Source organism: Lepidochelys olivacea (assembly GCF_965140295.1).
Source record: "Lepidochelys olivacea isolate rLepOli2 genome assembly, chromosome: 4".
Taxonomy (NCBI): Eukaryota; Metazoa; Chordata; order Testudines; family Cheloniidae; genus Lepidochelys; species Lepidochelys olivacea.
In genome coordinates, this window is record NC_140414.1 from 114,999,375 (window position 1) to 115,025,298 (window position 25,924).

Sequence of the window (25,924 nt, forward strand, 5' to 3'; positions counted from 1 at the left end):
CAAACTGTTTGAAAACCAAAATGTTCCCTGTTTATCAATCTGCTAATTTCTAATTGCTGAGGCCTTGTCTACACTACAAAATTAGGTCGAATTTATAGAAGTTGGTTTTGTAGAAAGTGTTTTTATACAGTCGATTGTGTGTGTCCCCACACAAATGCTCTAAGTGTATGTAGTTGGCGGAGTGTGTCCACAGTACCGAGGCAACGGTCGACTTCCGGAGTTCCTGCAGTCTCTGCCACCCATTTGAATTCTGGGCAGAAATCCCAGTGCCTAATGGGGCTAAAACATTGTCATGAGTGGTTCTGGGTACATATTATCAGGCCCGCCTTCCCTCCCTCCCTGAAAGCAAGGGCAGACAATCGTTTTGCACCTTTTTTCTTACCTGTGCAGACGCCATACCACGGCAAGCATGGAGCCCGCTCAGCTCACTGTCACTGTACGTCTCCTGGGTGCTGGCAGACGCAGTACTGCATTGCTACACAGCAACAGTTTATTGCCTTTTGGCAGCAGACAGTGCAGTATGACTGGTAGCCGTCGTCGACGTAGTCCAGGGTGCTCTTTTAACCGACCTCAATGAGGTCAGGGGCGCCTGGGCAAACCTGGGAGTGACTCAGCCAAGTCATTTCCCTTTTAAGTTTCGTCTCATGGCGATTCAGTCCTACCGGCAGTGCACTGTCTTTTAATCTGCAGCCAGCAGAAGACGATGGCCAGCAGTCATACTGCACCGTCTTCTGCCGAGCACTCAGGTGATGACGCTGGCTACCGGTCGTACTGCACAGTCTGCTGCCAGCAAGATGTATAAAGATAGAGGAAGTGGATCAAAATAAGAAATAGACCAGATTTGTTTTGTATTCATTTTCGCCCCCCTCCCTTCGTGAAATCAACAGCCTGCTAAACCCAGTTTTGAGTTCTGTCCTTGAGGGGGCTATTTTGTTTCTTGCAAAGCTACCCCTTTTGTTGATTTTAATTCCCTGTAAGCCAACCCCGTAAGCCATGTTGTCAGTCGCCCCTCCCTCTGCCAGAGCAACGGCAAACTATCATTTTGCCCCCTTTTCCCTGGATTGCCCCAGCAGGAGCAGATGCCATAGCACAGCAAGCATGGAGCCCGTTCAGCTCAGCCCAGCAGTTATGACCATTGTAAACACCTCACGCATTATTGTGCAGTGTATGCAGAACCAGCACCTGAAAAACCAGGCGAGGAGGCGACAGCAGCACGTTGATGGGGCCCTGAACACACTTTTCTCTAAAACCGCTTTCCCCTGCAATTTGGAGATCATGGTGTTAATGGGGCAGGCTCATGCCATGGAATGCTGATTCTGGGCCCGGGAAACAAGCACAGACTGGTGGGACTGCATAGTGTTGCAGGTCTGGGATGAATTCCCAGTGGCTCCAAAACTTTCGTATGCGTAAGGGAACTTTCATGGAACTTTGTGACTTGCTTTCCCCTGCCCTGAAGTGCATGAATACCAAGATGAGAGCAGCCCTCACAGTTCACAAGCGAGTGACAATAGCCCTGTGGAAGCTTGCAACGCCAGACAGCTACCGGTCAGTCGGAAATCAATTTGGAGTGGGCAAATCTACTGTGGGGGTTGCTGTGATGCAAGTAGCTAGCGCAATCGCTGAGCTGCTGCTATCGAAGGTAGTGACTCTGGGAAATGTGCAGGTCATACTAGATGGCTTTGCTGCAATGGGATTCCCTAACTGTGGTGGGGCTATAGACGGAACCCATATCCCTATCTTGGGACCAGACCACCAGGACAGCCAGTACATAAACCGCAAGAGGTACTTTTCAATGGTTCTGCAAGCACTGGTGGATCACAAGGGACGTTTCACCAACATCAACATGGGATGGCCGGGAAAGGTTTGTGATGTCAGACCTCAGCGAAATCAACATTCCCATTGTTATTGCTGCTTGTTGTGTGCTCCACAATCTTTGTGAGAGTAAGGGGGAGATGTTTATGGCAGGGTGGGAGGTTGATGCAAATTGCCTGGCCACTGAATACGCACAGCCAGACACTGGGGCGGTTAGAAGAGCACAGCAGGAAGCAGTGCACATCAGAGAAGCTTTGAAAACCAGTTTCATGACTGGCCAGGGTACTGTGTGACACTTCTGTTTTGTTTCTCCTTGATGAAAACCCGCCCCCTTGATTGACTAATTCCCTGTAAGCCACCCACCCTCCCACCTTCAATCACAGCTTGCTTGCAAAGGAAATAAAGTCAATATCATTTAAAAAACATGTATTCTTTATTAATTGATTATAAAAATAGGGAGATAACTCACAAGGTAGCCCTGGTGGGGTGCGGGAGGAGGGGAGGAGGGAAGCAAAAGGCCACTTTAAAACTTGTTGAATGACAGCCTTCTGTTGCTTGGGCTATCCACTGGGGTGGAGTGGTTGGGTGCCCGGAGTCTCCCACCCCGTATTCTTGGGCGTCTGGGTGGGGAGGCTGTGGAACTTGGGGAGGAGGGAGGGCGGTTAAGCAGGGGCTGCAGCGGCAGTCTGTGATCCTGCTGCCGTTCATGAACCTCCACCAGATGCCGGAGCATGTCAGTTTGATCCCGCAGTATCCCCAGCATTTCCTCATGCCTCCTCTGATTTTCCTGCCGCCACCTCTCCTCACGTTCATCGGCCACCGTCCTGTACTCTGCTATTGTGTCCCTCCACACAGCTCTGTCAGTGCTGGACGACTGCATGAGGTCAGAGAACATGTCATTGCACGTGTGTTTTTTTCGCCACCTTATCTGAGAACCTCTGGGATGGAGGAGGGGGGCTTGAAACATTTGCAGGTGCTGGAGGAAAAAAAGGGAATGAAGTATTTAAAAAGATACATTTTACAGAACAATGGCTATACTCTTTCATGGTGAACAACACTATTCACATTACATAGCACATGAGATTTTGATACAAGCTCACATTTTGCATCTTAGATTGAGTGCCTGCGGCTTTGGTGTTAGATCACACACGCAGAGCCAGGCAACAGAATTCGGCTTGCAGGTGGCCATGGTAAGCCATAGTCTTCCAGCTTCTGCAACCTTCATAACAGCAGCCCCCTCCTTTCCCATACCAAGCAAAGCCCGTTGAGACCATTTACTGCTGCAGTTTTCCTGTTAACGTGCAGCAGCAGAAACCAAACTAACGCCCTCCCCCCATCCAGTTCTCTGGGATCATCACTTTTCCCATCCCCCCACCGCGTAGCTGGTATCAGGGAAGGTCCCTGCTAGCCAAACGCGAACAGCTCAGCTCCAGTGGCCCTCCCTCCCCCACCGCGTGGCTAACTGTGGGGAGGATTTCTTTTTAGCCACAGGCAAACAGCCCAGTAGGAACGGTCACCTCTGAATGTCCCCTTAATGAAATTCCCCTATTTCAACCCGGTTACCATGAACAATATCACTCTCCTAAGGATAACACAGAGATAAAGAACAGATGTTGCTTGAATGCCAGCAAACACCGGGACCATATGCTGCCAGTCTTTGTCATGCAATGATACCAGATTACTTGCTACTAGCATGGCGTGGTAAAGTGTCCTACCATGGAGGACGGAATAAGGCTGCTCTCCCCAGAAACCTTCTGTAAAGGCTTTTAGAGTACCTCCAGGAGAGCTTCATGGAGATGTCCCTGGAAGATTTCCGCTCCATCCCCAGACACATTAACAGATTTTTCCAGTAGCAGTACTGGCCACGAATGCATCCCAAGTCCTCAGGGCTACTTAATCATTAAAAGACGCTTGCTTTTATAACATGTATTATATTTAAAAGGGTACACTCACCAGAGGTCCCTTCTCCGGCTTCATTGGGTTGGGAGGGTATTTCAGTAAGAGTGATAAAAAGATCCTGGCTGTTGGGGAAAACGGTGTGCTGTGTGCTCTCCCCAAGCTCGTCGTCCTTCTCAACTTCCCCATGTGCAAAATCTTCAGCCATGGCGGAGAGTATCCCATCCTCTGAGTCCACGGACAGGGGTGGGGTAGTGGTGGTGGGCCCCCTTAGAATTGCATGCAGCTCAGCATAGAAGCGGCATGTCTGGGGCTCTGTCCCGGAGCGTCCATTTCATTCTTTGGTTTTCTGGTACACTTGTCTGAGCTCCTTAAGTTTCACACGGCACTGTATTGCGTCCCTGATTGTAGCCTCTGTCCCTCATGGCCTCTGAGATTTTTTGAAATGTTTTGGCATTTCGTCTTTTGGAACGTAGTTCTGATAGCATGGATTCCTCTCCCCATACAGCGATCAGATCCAGTACCTCCCGTTCGGTCCATGCTGGAGCTCTTTTTCGATTCTGGGACTGCATGGTCACCTGTGCTGATGAGCTCTTCATGGTCACCTGTGCTGATGAGCTCGCCTGGCCAAACAGGAAATGAGATTCAAAAGTTCCCAGGGCTTTTCCTGTACACCTGGCCAGTGCATCTGAGTTCAGAGTGCTGTTCAGAGCAGTCACAATGGTGCACTGTGGGATAGCTCCCGGAGGCCAATACCTTCGAATTGTGTCCACACTAACCCTAATTCGAAACGGCAATGTCGATTTCAGCGCTAATCCCCTCACTGGGGAGGAGTACAGAAATTGGTTTTAAGAGCCCTTTATGTATAAAAAAATGGCTTAGTTGTTTGGACGGGTGCAGGGTTAATTTGGAATTAATGCTGCTAAATCCGACAAACTCATAGTGTAGACCAGGCCTTAGTAGGTAGAAAAGTGTAGGTGGCAAGAGAAACTTAAATTGCTCATTCTCAAGAAGGGGACCACGTTTTAATTAAGTTTATGAGTTGGGTTGATGCCTTGAAGTATTTGACATGCCAGATATTTTTCATGGTTTTTAAATCTTCCATTGTTAGTATTGATGGAAATATGTTAATTAGCCTGACAGCTTAACTGTGTGTTTTAATACATCATTTGGACTCCTTTGACATGCTGAATGAATAATTAGCTCAATAAATGTTGCCATTTCATTTTCTGTATTATCCGATTGGTTTTATGCTTTAAAAAAGAAAGTAAAGGTTAGAGATACAGAATTTTGTTTGGGGGGTGCATGGTCACAAACCAAATATGGGTGTAGAACATCAGTTTCCTTCCAAGGAAACCTTTTTTCTTCCTTTTCCTTGTCAGTGTAGAGGAGCGGTTGTCCTCACATGAAAATTAATTTCTATTCACTATGACAGCAGAAATTGGTGTGATAAGAGAATATCAAAATTGTGTTGTAGATATATGATGCTGGTCCAGTTGCTTTCTGCTCACTTTGAACTGTCTTCTGTTGATATCTGCAGCTGAGAATCAGCAGACAGATGGAGTAAATCTGAAAGTTACACTGACACATGTGAGCAGAGCAAGTAGAAAAGCTGCAGAGTATCTCATAGTGAATGTAACATCCAATTATAGAACACTTAATCTGGAAATCTTGCCACAAAAATTGAGTAAATTCCCATTTGGAACAAAATTACAATCTTTTCTAATGAGTTTTTATATAACTTTTCTTTCTCTCCAGTGTGCAGACTGATGAAAGAATAGAAACAATAGAATACTGACATTAGAACTCATTTTTGTTAATAAATCCAGATACAAATTGCCTGAAAATACTGAAGGCTCGCCAATGTGGCCTTTTAAATAGTTAGCAGATATTTTGTTCTGAAGTGTCTTTTATTTGGTGCCATAGTGTTTAATTCTTTTTATTTACTCAATTTTTTACACTTGTCATGTAAATTTGTTTAATCTTTTGCCTTCAACTCTGTAGGTGGCCTAGAACATTGGCAGGCATTACTGCATACCTACTGTGTACTCGTTACTCTGCTGGCAGTGGGATATATCCTGGCAACTCTCAGGATGAGAGAAGAGCTTGGCGCAGATGTGACAGAGGAGGATTCTGGGCAGAAGAGGACTATTCTCGGTGCCAATATGCAAATGATGTTACTCGAGTCCTGTATATGTTTAATCAGGTAATTTGTACTTCTCTATCTTTTGTGAAACTATTTTAAAATAACTTAAATCAAGATCTTCAATGAAAATAAAATTGAAAATTTGCCTCTCCACTGCAATAGAGCTACGACTTTGTCACAGAAGTCACAGAATCCGTGACTTGAGCCTCCGGCGCCTGGGAGTTGTAGGACCCCACCACCCTTGGTGTCTGGGAACTGCAGGAGCCTGAGCGCCCAGCTGCAGCGGGGCCGCCCTGCAGTCCCAGCTGCAGCGGTGGTGGGGGGACCCTCCAACTCAGAGCCTGCAGCTCCCCATTTTGTCATGCGTATTTTTAGTAAAAAAGTCACGGATAGGTCATGAGCTTCCGTGAATTTTTCTTTATTGCCCGTGACCGGTCCATGACTTTTATTAAAAATATGCATGACAAAGTCTTAGCCTTCGTTACAAAGTATCTAGTGTTCACTGGATCAATGTATACACCATTTGTTATCTGATCATGTCTCTTTATTAGCATTTCACAGCTCAGAACCTAACACTGGAACCTGTGGGATTACACAAGAATTTGGTTTAGCTTTCCTTTCAGAGGCCATCGGATATTTTAGTGAATTGGAGAATTCTGACAACCTCTGTAATGGGGTGCACTCACCTCTCACGGGCGCCCCTGGTCATCAAGTGTGTGCATGCTGCAGTTTTTTCCTCAATTTCCTCCACTAGTTGCCCTCTGTCGGCCGCTGCACTCCTCAGGCAGGTCTTCAGTGACTCAGTCCTCCGTCTGAGTTATGGAGGGTCCATATGCCAAATTAAACAAACTTCTTCCGGGGTACATAATCCAAAATGTCCCCAATGTCCTGCAGCCCTCCCTGGGCTCAGTCTTTACCCAGTTCGAAAGGGCCTATCCTGGTACCCTTGGTTGGTGTGTCCTCCTCTGCAGCCCTCCCTGGGTTCAGTTTTTAACTAGTCCAACAGTGCCTGTCACAGTACCCTGGCTTGGTCTGGGTAGGGTGCAAGGCTCCTACTCGAGACTTGAGCAGAAGCCTGAGGGCATCTTACCTAGGGACTCATTACTTCTCCTAGAGACCTCAGTGACCCTAGCCTTCTTGCTGAGCCCGCAGTTCGCTGACCACCAGCTCCCCACTGAGTCAGTCTCAGTGCAGCCCCCTTCTCTGGGGTGCCAAAGTTCTAATTCTCTTCCTTAGGGCATAGCCACTTCCTCCCAGTGGCTGGTGTGGGGGAACTGGTCCCACACACTGCGTCGCATCCCAACCCAGGGACCCTTGCATAGTGTAGCAGCCTTGCACTATGTCCCTTTACTAATGGCTGCTCTACATTTCCCTGGCCCACTTCCCATAGCCCATTTTAGTTGAGTCCCAGCAACAAGCCAGAAGCTCCTTCCTCACTCCCCCGGTCCCTGCCAATAACTAGTCCCGACAGCCAGCCAGGAGCTATTCTTGGGCTCCCCGGGTCCCTGCCAGCAACTGATCTGTCCATCCCTTTCAGCCCCTGCAGCCAGCCAAGGAGCACCTCTTACTCCCCCAGTCCCTACCAGCAGACTGAACTCATGCTGGCCCTGCACCTCCTTTTATAGGGTCCTGCTGAGTCCTGATTGGCTGCTCCCTGCAGCCTCTCTCATTGGCTGCCTCCCCTGCAGCCACTCACGCCCACTTGGAGGACCTCTCTACTGCTCCTTTCCTGGGATGGGTGTTGAAGGAACCTGAGGCCTCTGGGCCTAGTCCACCCCGTCTCAACCTCAAACACCCTCCCCAAAATGTAAAAGGTTACTCTAGCTGTCTAGTATAGCACTGGGTCAGACTTACTGAATTCTGAGCTGTTCTTGTCTCCAATTTAATCACACAGACTCTTGGAACATCACTTTGTTATAGACACAGTTTATTGATTCTGTAAATCATTAATATTTATTTACAAATGCAGATACACTTTACAAATAGAGATATTAATCATACTTAAAAATATACCATACATTTTTTTACCCTAAAGTTTTTGTGTTTTGAGACCGTTTCAGGCTCTGTCTAGATTGTAGTGCTTTGTTCTTTGCTATTTGAGTTAATTTGACAATTACTTTGAGTTAACTAACACTATTGTAAATGTAATTGTAGGTGCTCTGCATGATGAACCATAAATGTTTGTGAAGTGTCACTCACATTAGTTAAATGACAGTCATTCACCCAAAAACTGGGGCTCTGGGTTTGAAAAACAGTGGTGAGTAGCTACAGCAATCAGGAATTTGCAACCTCTAATCAGGGCCTAATATGGTTCTCTTTATGCCCACTCTCACTCACCAATGTTTTGTAAGAATGTTGTAACAGATTATGCCTAATACTTGCAAAGAATTTCAAAACATCACTGCATAGAATATTGAAATGGACTAATGCTCCTTTTGGTGAATTATGAACATTTACAGATGGAAAAGCTGGAAATCTGACATAAGTATAGACTTAAGTTTCAGTAGTCCACTGGAAATTAAACGTTAAGTAATATGAAAATGATCCAGGATGTGGTCAGCCTTAAATCTTATTTCACTTAATCCTGTTTATTCTTTGTCCCAGAAATATTCCATTAAAGAAAATGAACAAAAAGTGAAAAAGAAAAGAAGGAAAAGCCTTCCTAAAAATATAGAAGAAACTTTAATTTTGAAACAACTTGCAAATTAATGCTGGATGAAAGAATTACACACACATAGCACTGGATCCTCTCAAGTCTAAATGTGCATTTACTTTTAACAAGTAAATAAACCTACAAGGTTCATTTCTTTGCATGTTTCTCAAACCCAGAATCACTCATAATTGAAACCTCATCCAAATAAATTACTGAATTTACCTGGGAGTTGCAGTCAGCCATGGGTCTCTTATGTAGGTGTTTATAAATGAAACACTTTCCTGAAAATTCTGAATAAATTTCCATTAACCATTAAAAGCAAACAGCAAGGGGAGAGAGCCTTAACCATAATCTTCTACAAATATTACTATGTGATACACGTGCAGAATCAGTAACCATAATTCAATGGTGTTGCCAATACGACATGGTATTAGAAAACTAGCACCAAAACACCACCTGGAATTCAGGACATCTGGGTTCAAGTTCTTGTTCTACCTCAGACTTTCGGTGTATAACTTTGGAAAAAATGACTTAATAGCTGTATGCCTTCGTTCCCCATCTGTAACATGGGGATGATAACGCTCCTTTCTCTCACTCTTTGTGTTACCTGTTTAGATTGTAAGCTGTAAGGGTTTAGACTGTCCCAGACTGTATTTTTACAATGTCTAGAATACTGAGGCGCCAATTCTAGTAGATGGGCCTTTAGGGAGCTACCATTATAGAAACAAATAATGGACCTAACAAGTTGACCCTTTTATTTTTTGGCAGACATAGGTCAAGAAGGAATTGACTAGAAGTTCCCAGGACAGCAACTAAATTAAGTGGGTGGAACATGTCTGATTAGGGAGCTTCACTTATATTCCATCCTACTGCTACTGCTCTTTGGGGGGCAATATTTTTTTCATAGTTAGGGAGAGTTCTGTGAGTCTCATGTTAGAAAACTGAAACCCAAGGTGAAAATCCAGTCAGGAATATTTTAAGAGAAGCAGGATTACTGGTCTAATTTTTCCATATTTAAATGTATAATTATTTCTCTGCTCTGTCAAAATTGTAAGGAATGTTCAAAAATGTTACCTTAATATTGAGCTCTGTGATTTAATTATTCCTTTAGAAGAAGTAATCTGAAAATTATCATCTTTTTCTGTGTAACAAAATTTTAGGTAGGTCAGCAAAACTTTAGTAATTTTTTGCACAGAAAACATTTGGATCTCCCAAAAATTTTCAGTGCTAGATTAAATAGTTTTGGGGCCCTGTGCACTATGGAAATTGGGCCTTCCCCACACCTTCACTCAAACTTGGCCCGGCTGCCCCCACCATGACAGAGGGGAGAATGGGGCACACCTGTGCATCACTGTGACCCCAGTCTAATTCTTCTGCAACTGCTGTCCACCCTGCACAGCATTAAGAGGGGCCACTTAGCAAAGCACCTTCTCTCCAGACATTCACTATTCAGAAACAAATGCCTCTCATCCCACATGTATCCCAGCAATCCTCCACCAGCTCCCACTTACGCTGAGATTCCCCAGACACATCCCAGGAGACCTGACATATATCCCACTCACCACAGCCCCGAGTGCCTCCCAACATCCTGGCCACTCACCAGCATCTTCACTCCACTCCCACCCCGTGGTAGGGCAGCTCCTCCTGATTTTGGCCACCCAAAATGCCAGGTTGCAAAACCACTCAAATTTGGCCCTGTCATCATTCTTCCCTTACCCCCTGCCATCATGATGGAGGGACAGCCGAACCAAATCTGAGTGGCATTGCAGGAACTCAGGTTTGGCCTTTCCCAACACCACCCACAGAAATCAGTTGGTTGGGGGGCCCCCTGACATGGTAAATCCAGGCCCAAAGATTTGTTTTGCTAGACTGTTTTTGTCTTTATTTAGGGACTAGGTATATTATCTTTTTAATACCTGGTAGTTTAAATTAAATATTGGTCTGGATCCGAAATGGAAGGAAACACTGAATAAAATGGAACGTCTAGATGTGACTGCTACGGTTAATTTTGTGTTAAAGGGAATTCTTCATTACCTTAAGAAAAAATTACGGAAATATTGCTTAATCCAGACAGATTGATATACATTGTACTGTGACTTGCATATCATGAATGTGACCTTTTAATGTAAAAATTAATTCGCTGGTTTAAAAAAAGAAAAGTGCAGAGAGATTATATGCCGTATTTGAACTCTGAAACTTGATTTTTGTTAATGATGCATTATGGCTGCTGAACTAATATACGCTAGGGATATCAATCATTGTTTTCTAAAACCATGCTTCCAAATCTACTGGTGCAGGCACCGATGCTGCAAAGAGAACCATGCAGGTGAGACCCTGTGCAGTGCCACAGGAAGTCCATAGGACTCTGGGAGGATGCAGGAGTCTGCCTGCCTGGTTTTTGTTGCAGGAGTGGGACACTGAACTTTTCTTATATTTTAGGGAGAGCCTCTCATTAATTTCAAGTACATTTTCTATTTTAAATATGTCAATAGATATTGTGGCTGTGGTGTGTGTAGCTTTCTCTTAGCTTGTCTAGCTATGAAACATACTTTTCATGCTCTAGGAATTTTGGAAAACAATTTTATCTATATACACAGGAAATAGATGTGCAAAGGAAGAGAAATTTATTAATTGTACTTTATTTAAAAAATTAAGGTTTTGTTTTTGTTTTACAATAGTCTCAAATTTGAAACACTTAGGCATTCTCCTAAATTGTATTTAGATTTAAATGTTCCTTTTTTTGTTGCTCATATTTGTTCTTTATATAGATGCCACTCAACCTTACTAATGCAGTTGCAACAGCAAGACAGCTTTTGGCTTACACTGTTGAAGCAGCAAATTTTTCTGATAAGATGGATGTTATTTTTGTGGCTGAAATGATAGAAAAATTTGGAAGATTTGCTGAAAAGTACAAAGAGGTACCTCTAATATTTGATACCATTTTCAAGATAACTGGATGAAATATTTGCCTTATTAAAAATACCTGTTTTAAATAATAAAACCTTCTAAACCTTAGGTTGAGGAGCTCAAATTTCAGGTTCTATTCCATTTTTTTCTTTGTTTAGTAGGTTCCTGAAGTTGCTGACCCATGGTCAAAGACTTTGTATTCATGCTGAGATCCTCCAGCATTCACTGGACCTGTAATGTCTCTGGTCAGCAATGGAGCAGGGAGATAGGTACAGTACGTCTGGTTTTATTTAGTATAGAGTGGGTCACCCAGGTTTTCATTAGAATGATTTTATATAAAAAGCTGAATAATGAAAACCTCAGAGATCCTCTCAGTAATGAATAAAACAAGACTTATCTTTTTTCCCCCATGATAGCCTGGCTTTATTCAATATTGAGGTGTATCTCTAAGGTTTTTCAGTCATCTTATATCTTATGGGATATAAGACATTAAAATAATATCTTAGAGAGTGTTTATTGTTGAGGGGGAGTGGATAGAAACTCCTTTTCACTGCTGAACAGTGGTTTTGATCTCACTATTCAGTGCATATTGGAAAGTTGGAGATCATAGTGCAATAATTTGGAACTTGGCCAAAAAAACATGCCCACCCCATGCAAACACGAACAAATAATGTAGTATAAAAATTCACAATAAACTCTTTGGAGGATTTTCACATTACAGTTCCCTTTTAAATACATAGCTCAGTTAATTTGTCCTAAATTTAATGTTTCTATATGTTTGTGAAATAATTTAAAAAATAATTTATTAAATGATTGTTTTTAGTACCTAACCTAAAATATGGATTGCTGCGTGATTTAATATATTATAAGGGTATTGTTTTCTCAGCAATGATTTGTCAATCTGTTGTCACTCTGCCACTACTTGAAGGTAATAAAAGCGATAAAACTGTCAATGTTAAATTCATTCATAGTGTTTTTAATAGTAGCTGAAGTTCCTCAGTTTCTCTGTAGATGATGTATTGTTCTTTTTGTTTTTTTAACCATATTTAGTGAAACCTGTTTGATTTGTTGGTATGCTGGAAAGTTGCAAGTGATAGGCCATTCTCTAGCATGAATAGCCAATACATTTAATAATCTTCCTTTAGTCTAAATAAAAATAAAGTTTTAAATTAATCACTACACATTGCTTTCCTGGAATTAATTAAAATTTAGAGCTGGTAAATATATTAAATATGTTTTCAAGTGGCTTTTCATTGTGCAGTTTGAATAGTCTGAAAGATGTAGAATACATGAATTGTAACCTTAATAGCTTCCTCAGTGTCAGGTGTCCACTAGAAAAAACAAACATTCGGGGAGTGGGGGCTCTGTGTCAGACTATTCCACATTAGAAAATGAAAAAAACTATAAGATGTCATCACGGCTTAGAAACATTTTAAGAAAATTCTTGATGACATTGACGAAAGAGTGGGCGAGTGTGACTTGATAATAAGTTCATGATTTATGCAGAGAGAATCAATTAAGTTTGATTCCTATAATTTTAGGAATTTCTTGTTGACTTTTACAATAAATTATCAGTTTAACCAACAGACTTATAAGAAGTTGTATGTTTTATAATTAAATTAATAAGCATTTTATCCATTTGCCTTAGTTTTGATTTATTTCAGAAATATTTATTAAATAAGGGCCTGATCCTGCAAAGTATTGAGTGCCGCTCTCTCTCTGTTGACTTCACTGACAGTTGAGGGTGCTCAGCACCTTGCAGGATCAGTCCCTAGCAGAGCAGTGGAAAAGATGTGGCAAATCTTCACTTCCAGGTATGGACTTCCTTGTTTGAAAAGCTTAAAAATCTCACTGCTGTCTTCTTACCTGCTATTGTTAAAAAGTAACACCCCAGATTACAGTAACTGAATGAGGTCAGGTTTTTTTGTTTTGTTCATCTGACAGCATTCGTATATAGTCTGTGTCACGTTTTCCTCTGTATGAGGCACTGATCCTGTAAAATCTTACAGATGTCCTTCACTTCATAGAGCTGTTGTCAGTGCTCACAGTTAAGAATGTGCATAAATGTTTGCAGGCTTGGGGTCTAACTTAGGAAATTTCCAGGGTCGGGGGTAGAGGAGAGAGGAAGGTTGTGGCAAAAGAGGGAAAAAAAGAAAAACTTAAATTTCCAGAATTGACAGTGTCTGGTTATCAGAAGTACCACCAAAAACTACTTTTAACTACTGAATAGATTAACGTTGAAGTTGATGGTAGCCCTCTTAAATGTCTCATGCTCTTTTGCTTTTGGAGTATAGTAAATTTAACTGACAGAAGGGGAAAACAAAATATATTGTCTTAACAGTAATATTACAGTGAGGTAAATATCTGACTCTTAAAAGCTACTCCAGTAACATACCTGACAAATAATGGTTGATGTGGGAACAACTGTTTTCTTGGTTTTTTTTTAAGATGCTGACAGTAGTATTAGGTTTCCAATAATTCTGGCTTGAAAATAATCTTATGCTTCTTATTGATGTGCCAAAAGATGAATGACCGAAGCTGACATGGTGTTTTCTTATTTCTGTCCCATACTAGCTTGGTGATGTGATGGTGGACATTGCAAGTAACATTATGCTAGCTGATGAACGTGTTTTGTGGATGTCACAGAGAGAGGCCAAAGCTTGCACTAGAATTGTACAATGTTTACAGAGAATTGCTATGTATCGACTAGCAAATGGAGCTCAAGTTTACTCAACAGTAAGCATAAAGTTCCATTAATTTAAAGTAAACATTTCTGGTTTATTTTGAAAAGTGAATTTTTTTTCATAGTTAATAGATTTTGACATTGTCTGATTTGTGCTTCGAGGTCTAGAATATTTGAGATTCCTAAAAGGAAAAAAAATTATTCCGACCAAATTAATCTGACAGTTATACAGAATGCTTTTCTGGTCTTTGTATAAAATTAATGTGAAGAATCCTTTGAAGATTGTTTTTATGTGGTATAAAGTTATTTATTGTCTATATGATTTTTCTTGTCACAGTACTCTCCAAATATTGCTCTGGAGGCTTACGTAATAAAGGCAACTGGCTTCACTGGGATGACATGCACTGTATTTCAGAAAGTGGCTGCATCAGACCGTACAGGACTTTCTGACTATGGGAGAAGAGATCCAGATGGAAACCTAGATAAGCAATTAAGCTTTAAGTGCAATGTTTCAAATACACTGTCAAGTTTGGCACTAAAGGTCTGATGCTCATTGTTTCTGTATTGGCTTATAAGACTTAGAGATTAATTGGTTGGAAAGTGGCTTAAATTAAGTTTCCAATGTTAAAATATTCTTACTGCATTGTAATACAGAACAGTTATTTAAGAACAAGAGTAGAGAAGCTATGAGAGGAATAAAGAAGTTGGTTTTGTGTTGCTTTTGGCTAAATTACTCAAAACAATTCTTAATGGACCGGTGTCTACATTAAAAAAAACAACACCAACACCATACTCTTAGGCTATATCTACACTACAGAGTTTTGTTGACAAAAGTTATGCTGTTGCATGTCCACACTATGTTCTTTGTGTCGGCAGAGTGCACCCACACTGAAAGCTCTTGTATCAACACAGAGAGCAGTGCACTGTGGGTAACTATCCCACTGTGCAGCTGGCCACAAGGTGCTTTGAGAAGGGTTTGCAATGCCTCATGTCTCTTTTGCCGACAGAACTGTGAAGTGTAGACAAGGCTTTAGACACACACAGTATTTCAGCAGCATGGAAAGTGAATTACCTCCTGACCTCTTTTTAATGTTCAGTACATTTATTTTGGTATGCTGTCTGCATGTTACACTTAACTTTCAAGTTAAAAAAAAGTAACCTTTAAGATACGTTGACTTAACTCAAATTTTTTACTTCGACACATGTCTAAACAAGTGTGTCTCATGGTGATTGAGGACATATACATATCTAGATAAATACTGACAGTGTGAAGGAGTACAAACTAGAAAACAAGTCTGACAGATTCATTTGCCTGTATATAGGGGGAAGTACTTAACTCTGACTCCATGGAAAATCCATTTGTGATTAAATGCCAGTGCAGCTTATCAATTTGCCATTATTGCTTCATATATTGGAGCTTCATTGCAGATGTGTACTGTACCAATAACTTGTGTACAAAATTGTAGATAATGCCCAGTGCTTGAATTATGGGGGGAAAAAGTAGGAAGACCCCTTCATGAATATGAGCAGTCCTGCAGGCAATATGGAGCATGGTGCCAGGTAATCCTCTGGCTGGCCCTTGTGCTTCAATTCTATTCTCTGCTCTGTCAAGCTGAGTCTTCTCCCCTCTGCCCTAGCCTCCCACCGCCATTTCTGCCCTGCCTCTTTCCCTACCCCAACTGCCTCCTCCTCCCTTACCAATTAAATCCTGCCTTCTGCTCCGACCCCTAACTCTCCCTCCCTATCCCTCCTGCCCTGCCCTAAACTCCCTGATTTCCTTTACCTGTTACCCCACCATCTTCTGCACCTGCCTTTTCCCCCTCTCAAGCTCCCCCTGTTGCACCCATCACAGCACTTCTTCTGCCCCACTACCACTTACACCTGTCTGCCTTTTGCCCCTGCCTCCCCCCAGTCTTCTGCACTCAACTAACAACCCCATCTTCCCTGCTCTAGTCCTGCCTCCAGCTGCACCTGACACCATCCTGCCTCCCCTAGTTCTGCACTTGCACACCATCTTGCCCTGCATCCACTCTGACTCTCCCTCACCCCACAGAGCCCTCTCCCCGGTGTGGAATTCCTGGAAGGGGTAAGGCTGGATTTTTGCTCCCCTCATCCCCCCAGGTCCTCCTGCCGTGACAGTTCTGTTCTCTGTCCTCATTCCCCTCTTGTAGGTCCCCCAGGTCCTCCCCCCTGCCCCGCCCATCTCTGGAAGTGGAGTGGTCGGGACCAGGCATGGCATGCATGAACCAATCTCTGCTGAGCAGCTGGCTAGGGCACCGGACAGCACCTCTCTCTTGCTGATGGGATGAAGGGGCTTCTTCAACGCAGGCATTGGAGCCTGGTATCCACCAATAAATGCCAAGCATGCTCAGTGAGACCTGCTTCCTCTGGTCATGGGACCCCTTGCCCCTGCAGTGGTGGTGCCAGGGCTGCTGATTGGTCCAGCAGCTTTCTACTCCCTTTGCAGACCCTTCCCTCTCTGTGTCTCCCCACCATAGGTTTTTGGCACTTGTTGCTGCTGCTCTCTCTGAAGCTCCTGGCCCTGCTGCTGGCCATACAGGGAAGAAGTAAGGGGGCCAAAACATGCCCCTCTGGTGCCTTTGAATAAGTCAGAAGTGAGGTAGCTCCTAAAAGTAGTAAGGGGGGCCTGGCCCCCTTAAGTCCCTCATGTAATTCAAGCACTGCTAATACCACTCCAAATGAAACAATTACAGCATTTACCTTTACATCTGCCTGTGTGCATGTCTGGCATTTGGCCTTGCCTGTCATGTCTAGCTCCCAAGAGATCTCCCAAAACATTAGGCATAGGCACTGACTCTGTGGGTGCTCCAGGGCAGAGCACCCAAAGAAAAAAATTAGTGAGTGCTTAGCACACACTGGCAGCCAAGCTCCCGACCCCTCCCCTCAGTGCCTCGCCCACCAGTGGCCCTGCTGATCAACTCCTCCACCTCCCTCCCGGTGCCTCCCACCAGCCGTGGTTCAGCTTTGCAAGAGGCACGGGGGGGGGGCAGAGGAGAAGGGACAAGGTGTACTTGGGGGAGGGGACAGAACTGGGTGGGGAAGGGGCAGGAGTGGAGTAGAGTGGAGGCGGGGGCCTGGGTCGAACAGACCTACCCCACCATGTAGAGAGACTATGACTGTAGGAACTTGTTATTAACAATTTGAGCTTTACTGGCTACCAGAAAGGTAACTATGTACTAAATCTCCCACCATCTTAAGAACGTAAGAACGGCCATTCTGGGTCAGACCAAAGGTCCATCTAGCCCAGTATCCTGTCTTCCGACAGTGGCCAAAGCCAGGTGCCCCAGAGGGAATGAACAGGTAATCCTCAAGTGATCCATTCCCTATCGCTCGTTCCCAGCTTCTGGCAATGATTAACAAATAATTCCATGTTAAAGGGTGTTTTAAGGTTTTTAGTTAAAGCATGTTTTGGTGGATTATTGGAAGCATTACAGTCCTGAGCTCTGTATAAACTTTGTTTCCTTCAGACACTGTTGAAAGGAAGAGGAGTACTTGTGGCACCTTAGAGCTTAACAGTTAGTCTCTAAGGTGCCACAAGTACTCCTTTTCTTTTTACGGATACAGACTAACATGGCTGCTACTCTGAAACCTGTTGAAAGGAAGAAAGCCCAACACTGATGAACTGGAGGAGCTTCTAAATAAGACCAAAAAATCCCTTTTTTGTTCAGAGATTAATACTTCTCAAAATCTGTTTGTTTATAGAACACTATTGTAGAGGCTTCTATTCAGCTGCCACCCTCCCTTTTTACACAAAAGCAGAAAAGAGAAATTAGGCCAACAAATGAGTCCATCTACAAGCTTCAACTTATTGCATTTCGCAACGGAAAACTTTTCCCAGCAACAGGAAATTCAACAAATCTGGCAGATGATGGGAAACGACGTACAGTAGTAACACCAGTTATTCTCACCAAGATAGGTTTGTTTTTGGTTATTATTACATTTGTATGACCTTAGAAGAATGCCAAAGCTTTAGAAACCTGATCCTTGACATTATATTCAAGAGGTGTACTAATGTTTCAATTAGCACACCTTTAAGAATCAGATATTATCCAGCATTAATATTTACAGTGTGTTTTGAAAATTAAACATTTAAACATTTTTATATAAAATCAATTCCATATTTTTTTTTCAAATAGATGGTTTAAGCTTAGCCAATCACCACATTGCTATTAACGTGACACTGCGACGTATTGCTCATGGAGCGGATGCTGTTGCGGCACAATGGGACTTCGATCTGCTCAATGGACAGGGAGGATGGAAGTCTGATGGATGTCACATTATCTCTTCAGATGAAAACATTACCACCATTCAGTGCTACTCCCTCAGTAACTATGCAGTCTTGATGGTATGGTATTTATTAAGGTTTTTTAATTTAATCAGAAATAAAAAATGTTCAGGAAAAATATAGAGGGTAAATGTTTTGCGTTTAGTATAATAAAATATTGTGGGAGTGGGGGGTATCCTCACACAAACCAACTTCAGAACAATTTTCACTTGTTTGTATTGGTTTAGATGTTGGCATAAAGTATGGTTGAAAATGGTAGACTGGCAACACTGTAAATTTTACTGCAGAATATTTTAAAGACACAATAGGTTTTTCTTATGAAACCTTTCAGTATGGTACTATGATATATAAATCTATTCTAATGACCTAATAATTGTCAGTCTGCTTTTGCGAACTTTAGATTCCAGGTCTAACAATGACCGCCTCAAATGAAGAATAGTAGGCAGCAGAGAAAATAATAGGAATAACTTCTAGGCAACAATAGAACTTGTCAGGTTAGTTTTAGTGTCTATGGATATGAGGTTTTTGTCCATTTCCACACCCTGGCTTAGAGCCACTGAATGAATATTGGTATAAAATGCCTATTCATGATCATACTTCCTGGAAAAGTGGATGAATATATGAATATAAGAAAAAAGATTATGGTGTTTAGTTACTACACAAGTCAAAGTACAGTATTTGTTAAAGACATTCCTACAAGTATTTTGATTTGAATGTCTCCCATGTATTGAGCTCAGTAAAATTACACCAGTTCTGAAATACAGTGGCAGGAATGAAATAGTGAATTGAGGGAAGTGCTTTCCCCATAATAGGTTATCTTTTTGTCACTGTTTGTTCCCAGAGGACCCCTTCTCCCTAACTTAGCAAACAGTTGGTATTCTTCCTAAATGTACGTCTCCCAAGATATCGGCTTTTGGGGAAAAGGCAAAGAAACATTTTGTTTCTGACAGGTAAAGTGACAGGGACTCTGCTTGTCTGCTTTCTTGTGCTGCCCTGATGGTTCCTATCACAGAGTTATAAGAGCAGACCTCTAACAAACGAAATACTAATAATAAATAACATTTAGAAGTTACACTTGCAAAATTAAATTTCATAGAGGTAATATTATCACTATTTATTACATTTGAGATGCTACATATGGTCTTAAAAATAAGTCAAACATTCTCTCCAAATCATGTTTTGAAGGAAAAAGAATAATTTAGGATAAGTAATGCATGAAAAATGTGGTGGCTTTTTTATTATTATTTAGCAGAACAAACTGTTAAACTTAAAAAAAAATTAATAAAAGAGAGAAGATTAAATGGTAGAATACCAAAAAGCAGTTTTTTTAAAGGGGGAGACTTTGTAAGATTTGGCATGATGCCATAGTGTATGAAGCCTTTTAAATGGAAGATCTCTTAAATGAAAAGTTGCTATTTTTGAACAGTTGAAGGTACTTTCATCATTACAATCCTAGAATTGGATACTCTATTCTTTTATCTTACTTTTTTACATTTAATCATCTAAAATGTAATAGACTTTTTAAAACCTGAAATATGTTATCTATGCTTGTTCAGCTTATGTTCAAGGAGGGATTTTACTTGAAGTTAAATATAATTCTGCCACCTGGAGGAAAGAAAATTAAGGAGATACACAATCTATATGTTTGCAAAATCATTAATCTTATTAGATTTCTGTATTCGCACGTAAAGATTACATGGAACATTGTTGCTATGAGTTGCATACACAAATTTAAGTTTCCACAGGAAAAAAATATTTTGGTTTAAGGTGACAAAGCTAGAAAATGACACTTAAGGATTTGAGCCTCAGTGCCTGAACACAACTTAATGAAGAAAAATTACAGTGAGCTTTGTTGTAATTTTGTATTTTGACAGTGGAGCTGGAAGAAAGTGGTGTTTCTCAATAATGAACTTGCTTGTTCAGAGACTTCTCCTTCAGCTCTAACTTTCCCTTATAGGAAGGGTGATTATGTGTTTTTTTTCTCTTAAATTAATTGTTTATTATAGTGCCGTTATTTAAGGCTTTAACATTGGACAAATATCAAAAGCTTTGATTTAGATAAGCATCAGAACTTACGATAGTTTTTCAGAACTGCCACACCATTTGAGCAATTACCTTCCCCAAGCAGACATGAATCTCACTTAACCTTTTGATACAATTGCTCCATTTTACAACCTTTAGAAATTGTAGACAGTTTACTTTCTGTTTTTCAATTAATGTTTTTTAACTACTTTTTAGTTGTGAAGACTGTAAGACACGCAAGTAATATTCGTGCCGTTATCTGAATCCCAGTACTTTGCATTTCTACGTGCAAGATTATGGGATGTGGTGAGATCACTGTGCTAGAGATGTATAGGGAAATATTATTTCTATTTTCTCCTGTAATCTACCTCTCTGTATGTATTTCAGAACATTACACTATATCTTCTCTACATCTACACTAATTATGAGGAGAGACATAGTGCATACCCAATTCTAGCTGTTTAATGAGCTGGAGCATAAGTATGATTTTTATAGAAGTAATGTGTCGAACAAATGTTCAGTCAATTCATTAATCTGAACTAATAGTACAGGAAGCTTCATGTGGCTTGGTGAGTTCTGTGGGCTATGAAGTGCTTGCAGTGGGAGGAGCCCATAACCACTGGCCGGTTACAAGTACCCTTCAGTTTCATCTAGTTAATTCTAGTTGTACGTGTCCAGAAACAAGAAGAGTCTGTCACAGATTTGCCAATAGAAACAAAACTGCCGAGAATCACGGTCTGTTGGACTTAAGACAAGATAGTACTGGCCGAGCAGTAAATCCTGCCTATGCTGTAATGATGGAGAATCAAAGTTGCAATGAAGTTCTTAGTCTGAAATGAGGTATTTTTACAGCTAAGTTTAAGACAAGAATTGGATTCTGGAATATTAGAATACTTTGGAGCACAGGGAGGCTGATAAAGATTATCACAGAAATGTAAATCTTTGGCCTAAGTGTACTTGGACTGAGTGAGATGAGATGGACTAGATGAGGCAAATTATCAGAGGAAGGTATGGTGGTTTTATAATCTGGAAGAGAAGATGACACACCAGGAAGGCACAGCCTTATTACAGATCAAGGAAGCTGCTAAAGTACTGAAGAATGGGAATCTGTAACTCTAGAATATTGACTGCATGCTTTGATGAACCATGCAAAAAGTCAGAGGTTGTGTTATGCACCAACAAATGATACCGATGAACGGATCAGGCTGTTTCTATGTAAACTTGCAGAGCATCCTTGGCAAGATCAATACTTATGATGTTGTTAACCTCATGGGAGAGCTAAATGCACAGGTTGACGGCAATAATATTGGATATGAGCGCATTATGGGCAGACATGGCATCCCAGGGCAGATTGACAATGGACCATGTTTTGTTCAGCTCTGCAGCCTAAACAGTCTTTGTATTGGGGATATACTGTTTCCATGTGAGGAAAGAGGCAAACTGACATGGAGATCAAATTATGGCTTCACCCAGAAACAGCTTGATCATATTGCCATTAATATGCACTGGAGATAAATGTTGGGTGCCAGGGTGTACACGAGGGCTGAGTTCTTTTTATTGGAACAATCAAAACTAAAGAAGGTAACACCGTGTGAGGTAGAGGATATGTACGATACGAGAAAGTTAGTGGATCCAGAAGTGAAGACACATTTCAAGCTGCAGCTTAGCAATAGATCTGAATAGCTAAAAACATGGATGGTCATAGAAGAACAGTGACAATTTTTCAAAGAAGTAATTGTGAATGCTACCAGGATCACAGTAGAGGTAAGAAGATCTAAGAAAAGAATGGCTCCAACCAAATATACGGAGGCTTGTTGAAGAGAGGAAAGAATTAAGAGAATTCAGTAAGAATGAGACAGCAGCAAAAGAGCTATTCTGCAATAAGTATATGCGGACAAAAACGGAAGCTAAAAAATCAGCCAGAAGAAGTGAGAGAATGGATGGGAAATAAAGCAATAGAAGCCAAAGAGCCATACAAGAGAAGAAAGAAAAGGAGTACTAGTGGCACCTTAGAGACTAACCAGTTTATTTGAGCATTTGGGGGTCTATCTTCCAGGGCTATGGTTACTGCTGTTGTAATGCGTATAGTGTTTTGGCTCCATGCTTTGGGGTTTCCCAGTAAGGTCTCAGAACACCACTGAGGACCTGCCCTTCAATGAAACTCATCCATTTAATCAGAAGACAGATGAGGAGTTTTTTTCACAATTTTTAAAGGATTCCAGGGCCACCCTCGCTCCCTGGAAATATATACACCTGCTCCAAAGAGAAAATTCCACTGGCAATCATACAAGCCTAGACCAGTGGCTCAACAGCTCTTCTATCAGAGACCTTATGAGGTCTGCAAGAGGCAGAGGGTTCAAAAGACCTTCTTCCATACACCTCCCACAGTGGGTTCCTCGTCCCAGTTCCAGTCCTCTGCTAAACGTTACTTTTGATGGGAGCGTGAGAGCTGCAAACCACTAATTCCAGCACCTCCTGACTCTCATTCAACCTTTGGGGGTCATCTAGCACAGTGGTTCTCAACCTTTCCAGACTACAGTACCCCTTTCAGAAGTCAGATTTGTCTTACCTACCCCCCCAAGTTTCACCTCACTTAAAAACTACTTGCTTACAGAATCAGATATAAAAATACAAGTGTGTCACAGCACACTATTACTGAAAAATTGCTTGCTTTCTCATTTTGTCTGTGAAATCTTAGTTTTTACTGACTTCACTAGTGCTTTTTTTGTAATGTAACCTGTTCTAAAACTAAGCAAATATCTAGATGAATTGATATACTCCCTAGAAGACCTCCATGTACCTCCAAGGGTACACATACCACCGATTGTGAATCACTAGTCTAGCACACTTTCTCAGTATCTGGAGTGCAATTACAATGGACAAAAATGGGTGATGAACATAATTCATTCCAGCTATACAATAGTTTACATCCCTGCGTCCCTCCAAAACCCTCTTCCCCACCTCCTCTTGGGGACCATTCTCATGAGAACATTCTCAAACAAGAAGTGGAATCTCTCTTACAGTGAGTAGTGATAGAGTGGGTTCCTCTTCAATATCAAGGGAGTGTTTTTTACTCAACATACTTCCTAGTACCCAAAAAGAAGGGCATTTGGAGAGCCATTTTTGATCTCTGCCATCTCAATTGCTTTATTTGCAAACTCAAGTTTTGTGTGGCCATGTTGTCATCTATAATTCCATCCCCTGGAAAAGGACATGTGGTTTACAGCTCACTTCATGAAGGACGCCTACTTTCACATGGACATTCACCCCTCTCATAGATGCTTTCTCATGTTCATGGTGGGCTCCACTTTCAATACAGAGTACTCCCTTTCAGCATTGCTGCTGCCCCCACAGTCTTTACCAAGGTTTTCTCTGTAGTAGCAGCCGATATCAGATGCTGTGGTTTCATGGTCTTCCTCTACCTTGACTATTTGGCTGCTTGTCACCAGGTCACTCCAGGAGGCCCATGCATTGACTTCAACACTGCTGCAACTCCTCTCTTTTTTGGGGGTCAGTGTAAATGCTGAAAAATCTTTCCTCGCCGCAGACTTTAGACTTCATTGGGGCATCATTAAATTCAATCACACCAAGGGCTTACCTGCCAAGGGAGAGGTTTCAAGCTATGAGCGATATCATAGACCACATCATAAGCAACTCCTGAGTGCCTGTCAATATCTGTCTCTCTTTCCTAGGCCATATGGCTTCATGCACTTGTCATGCCATTTGTAAGACTCCACCTTTCATTGTCCACAAGCGTGGCACCAAACTGTGTATTCAGCAGACTGACAGTTCATGAGCACCATAGTGACTGTTTGCACCAAAGCAATATTGTCCCTGTTATGTTGGAAAAATCCCTTCCAGGTATGTGTCAGTGTTCCCTTCCTTGCCTCTGCACTGGACAGGCCGACCATTACTGACGTATCCATTTTAGGTTGGGGAGCCCACATGGACAGCCACAATGCACCTGGACTTCTCAAGAGTCCAGGAAGTACATCAGTGTTCTAGAGCTGAGAGCAGTTTGAAGGGCTTGCAAAGCCTGTCTCCTGATCATTCAAAGTCACCATGCCCTCATAACATTAGACAACATCACAACCGTCTTTTACATCAACAAACAGGAGCGAGATCCATCTCCCTGTGTGCAGAAGCAGATTGTGGAACTAGTGCATTAGTAATCCCATTATGCTGTTGGCAGTCTACCTCCCAGGAAACCAGAATGTGATAGTGGACTCTCAGGAGACACTTTGCTGTCGATTACAAGTGGGAGCTACATGACTCTGGTGAACAATGCTTTTGCTCTATGTGGGACTCCTACCAGGGATCTGTCTGCCTTCCAAACAAACAGGAAATGCAACATATACTTTTCCAGAGGAGCCCTAAGTCACCACTCACAGGGTGTTGCTTTACTCCCTCCAAGGTCAGATCATCTGAACTGTGCCTTCCCTCCACGACCACTCCTGTGCAAGATTCAGAAGGACAGGGCACAAGTCATTCTCATTACCCCTTACTGACCCATACAGTTTTGGTTCCTGAACCTCCTACACTTGTCATCTCAGGCACTGATCATTATTCAAACATTTCCCAATCTCTTCACTCAGGAGACCAGCAAGGTCAAGCATTCCTACGTCCCACATCCACTTCATCTCAAAGCCTTGGTTTTGGATTGGCATTCTTCTTAGAACAACCGTTTTCTGAAGCTATATAGATCATCCTTTCTAATAGTAGGAAGAATTCTACTAGAAAATGATTCCCAGCCATCTGAGCACATCAAAGACATATACCTTCAGAAGTTGCAGATATTTCTCTCATACTGTATTCTTTCCTTAAAGACAGCAGATTCATCCATCAGCTCCTTACAGGTCCATTTGGCCGCAGTCACTGCATACCATCCCCCTTCACAGGGCTACTTGATCTTCATGCACACAGTGATTAGCAGATTCTGAAAAAGCCTAATCAGAACCTTTTCCGTGTTTGTTTTTAAAGCCTACTCCTCAATGAGACTTGAACTTTATTACCTAAGTACTCAGTACGCCTCCTTTTGAACCATTAACTTCTCACTCCATGTCTCTCCTATCCATGAAGGTTGCATTCCTTGTAGCCATCATCTCAGCCGGGAGGGTTGGGCAGCTTGGAGAGCTGATGACAGATCCTTCTTACACTACATTCCATAAGGACAAAGTTTCATTATGTTTACATCCTAAATTCACCCCAAACTTGTCTTGAATTTCACCTGCACCAGTCTATCCACTTACTAAAACCACGCTCATCGTCAGAAGAAAGGACATTCCATTCTCTCAACGTTAGCGAGCCTGAACCATTTACCTGCAGAGAACAAAACTAGCTAGGAAGCCTTCTAGACTATTTGTTGCCTTAATGGAAAGGGTCTGGGGTCAGGCTATATCCTCTCAAAGAATCTCAAAATAGACCTTGGACTGTTTTGTTTTGCTATCAGCTGTCTAATCTTCCCTCCCTCCTCCTGAGGTAAGAGCTCATTCCTCAAAA

General features: G+C 42.1%; 1 protein-coding gene across 3 annotated transcripts in view; it reads left to right on the forward strand.

Annotated features, from left to right (window-relative positions):
• The window catches only part of ADGRA3 (adhesion G protein-coupled receptor A3), a 114,714-nt gene that overhangs the window by 60,573 nt on the left and 28,217 nt on the right, over window positions 1-25,924 (forward strand). For all 3 annotated transcript variants that reach the window (XM_084625430.1, XM_084625431.1, XM_084625432.1), the window contains 6 exons: window positions 5,713-5,914; window positions 11,276-11,425; window positions 13,989-14,150; window positions 14,435-14,638; window positions 17,821-18,034; window positions 18,255-18,463. In XM_084625430.1, the coding sequence (XP_084481556.1) occupies window positions 5,713-5,914; window positions 11,276-11,425; window positions 13,989-14,150; window positions 14,435-14,638; window positions 17,821-18,034; window positions 18,255-18,463 (1,141 nt within the window). The remainder of the gene's footprint in view (window positions 1-5,712; window positions 5,915-11,275; window positions 11,426-13,988; window positions 14,151-14,434; window positions 14,639-17,820; window positions 18,035-18,254; window positions 18,464-25,924) is intronic.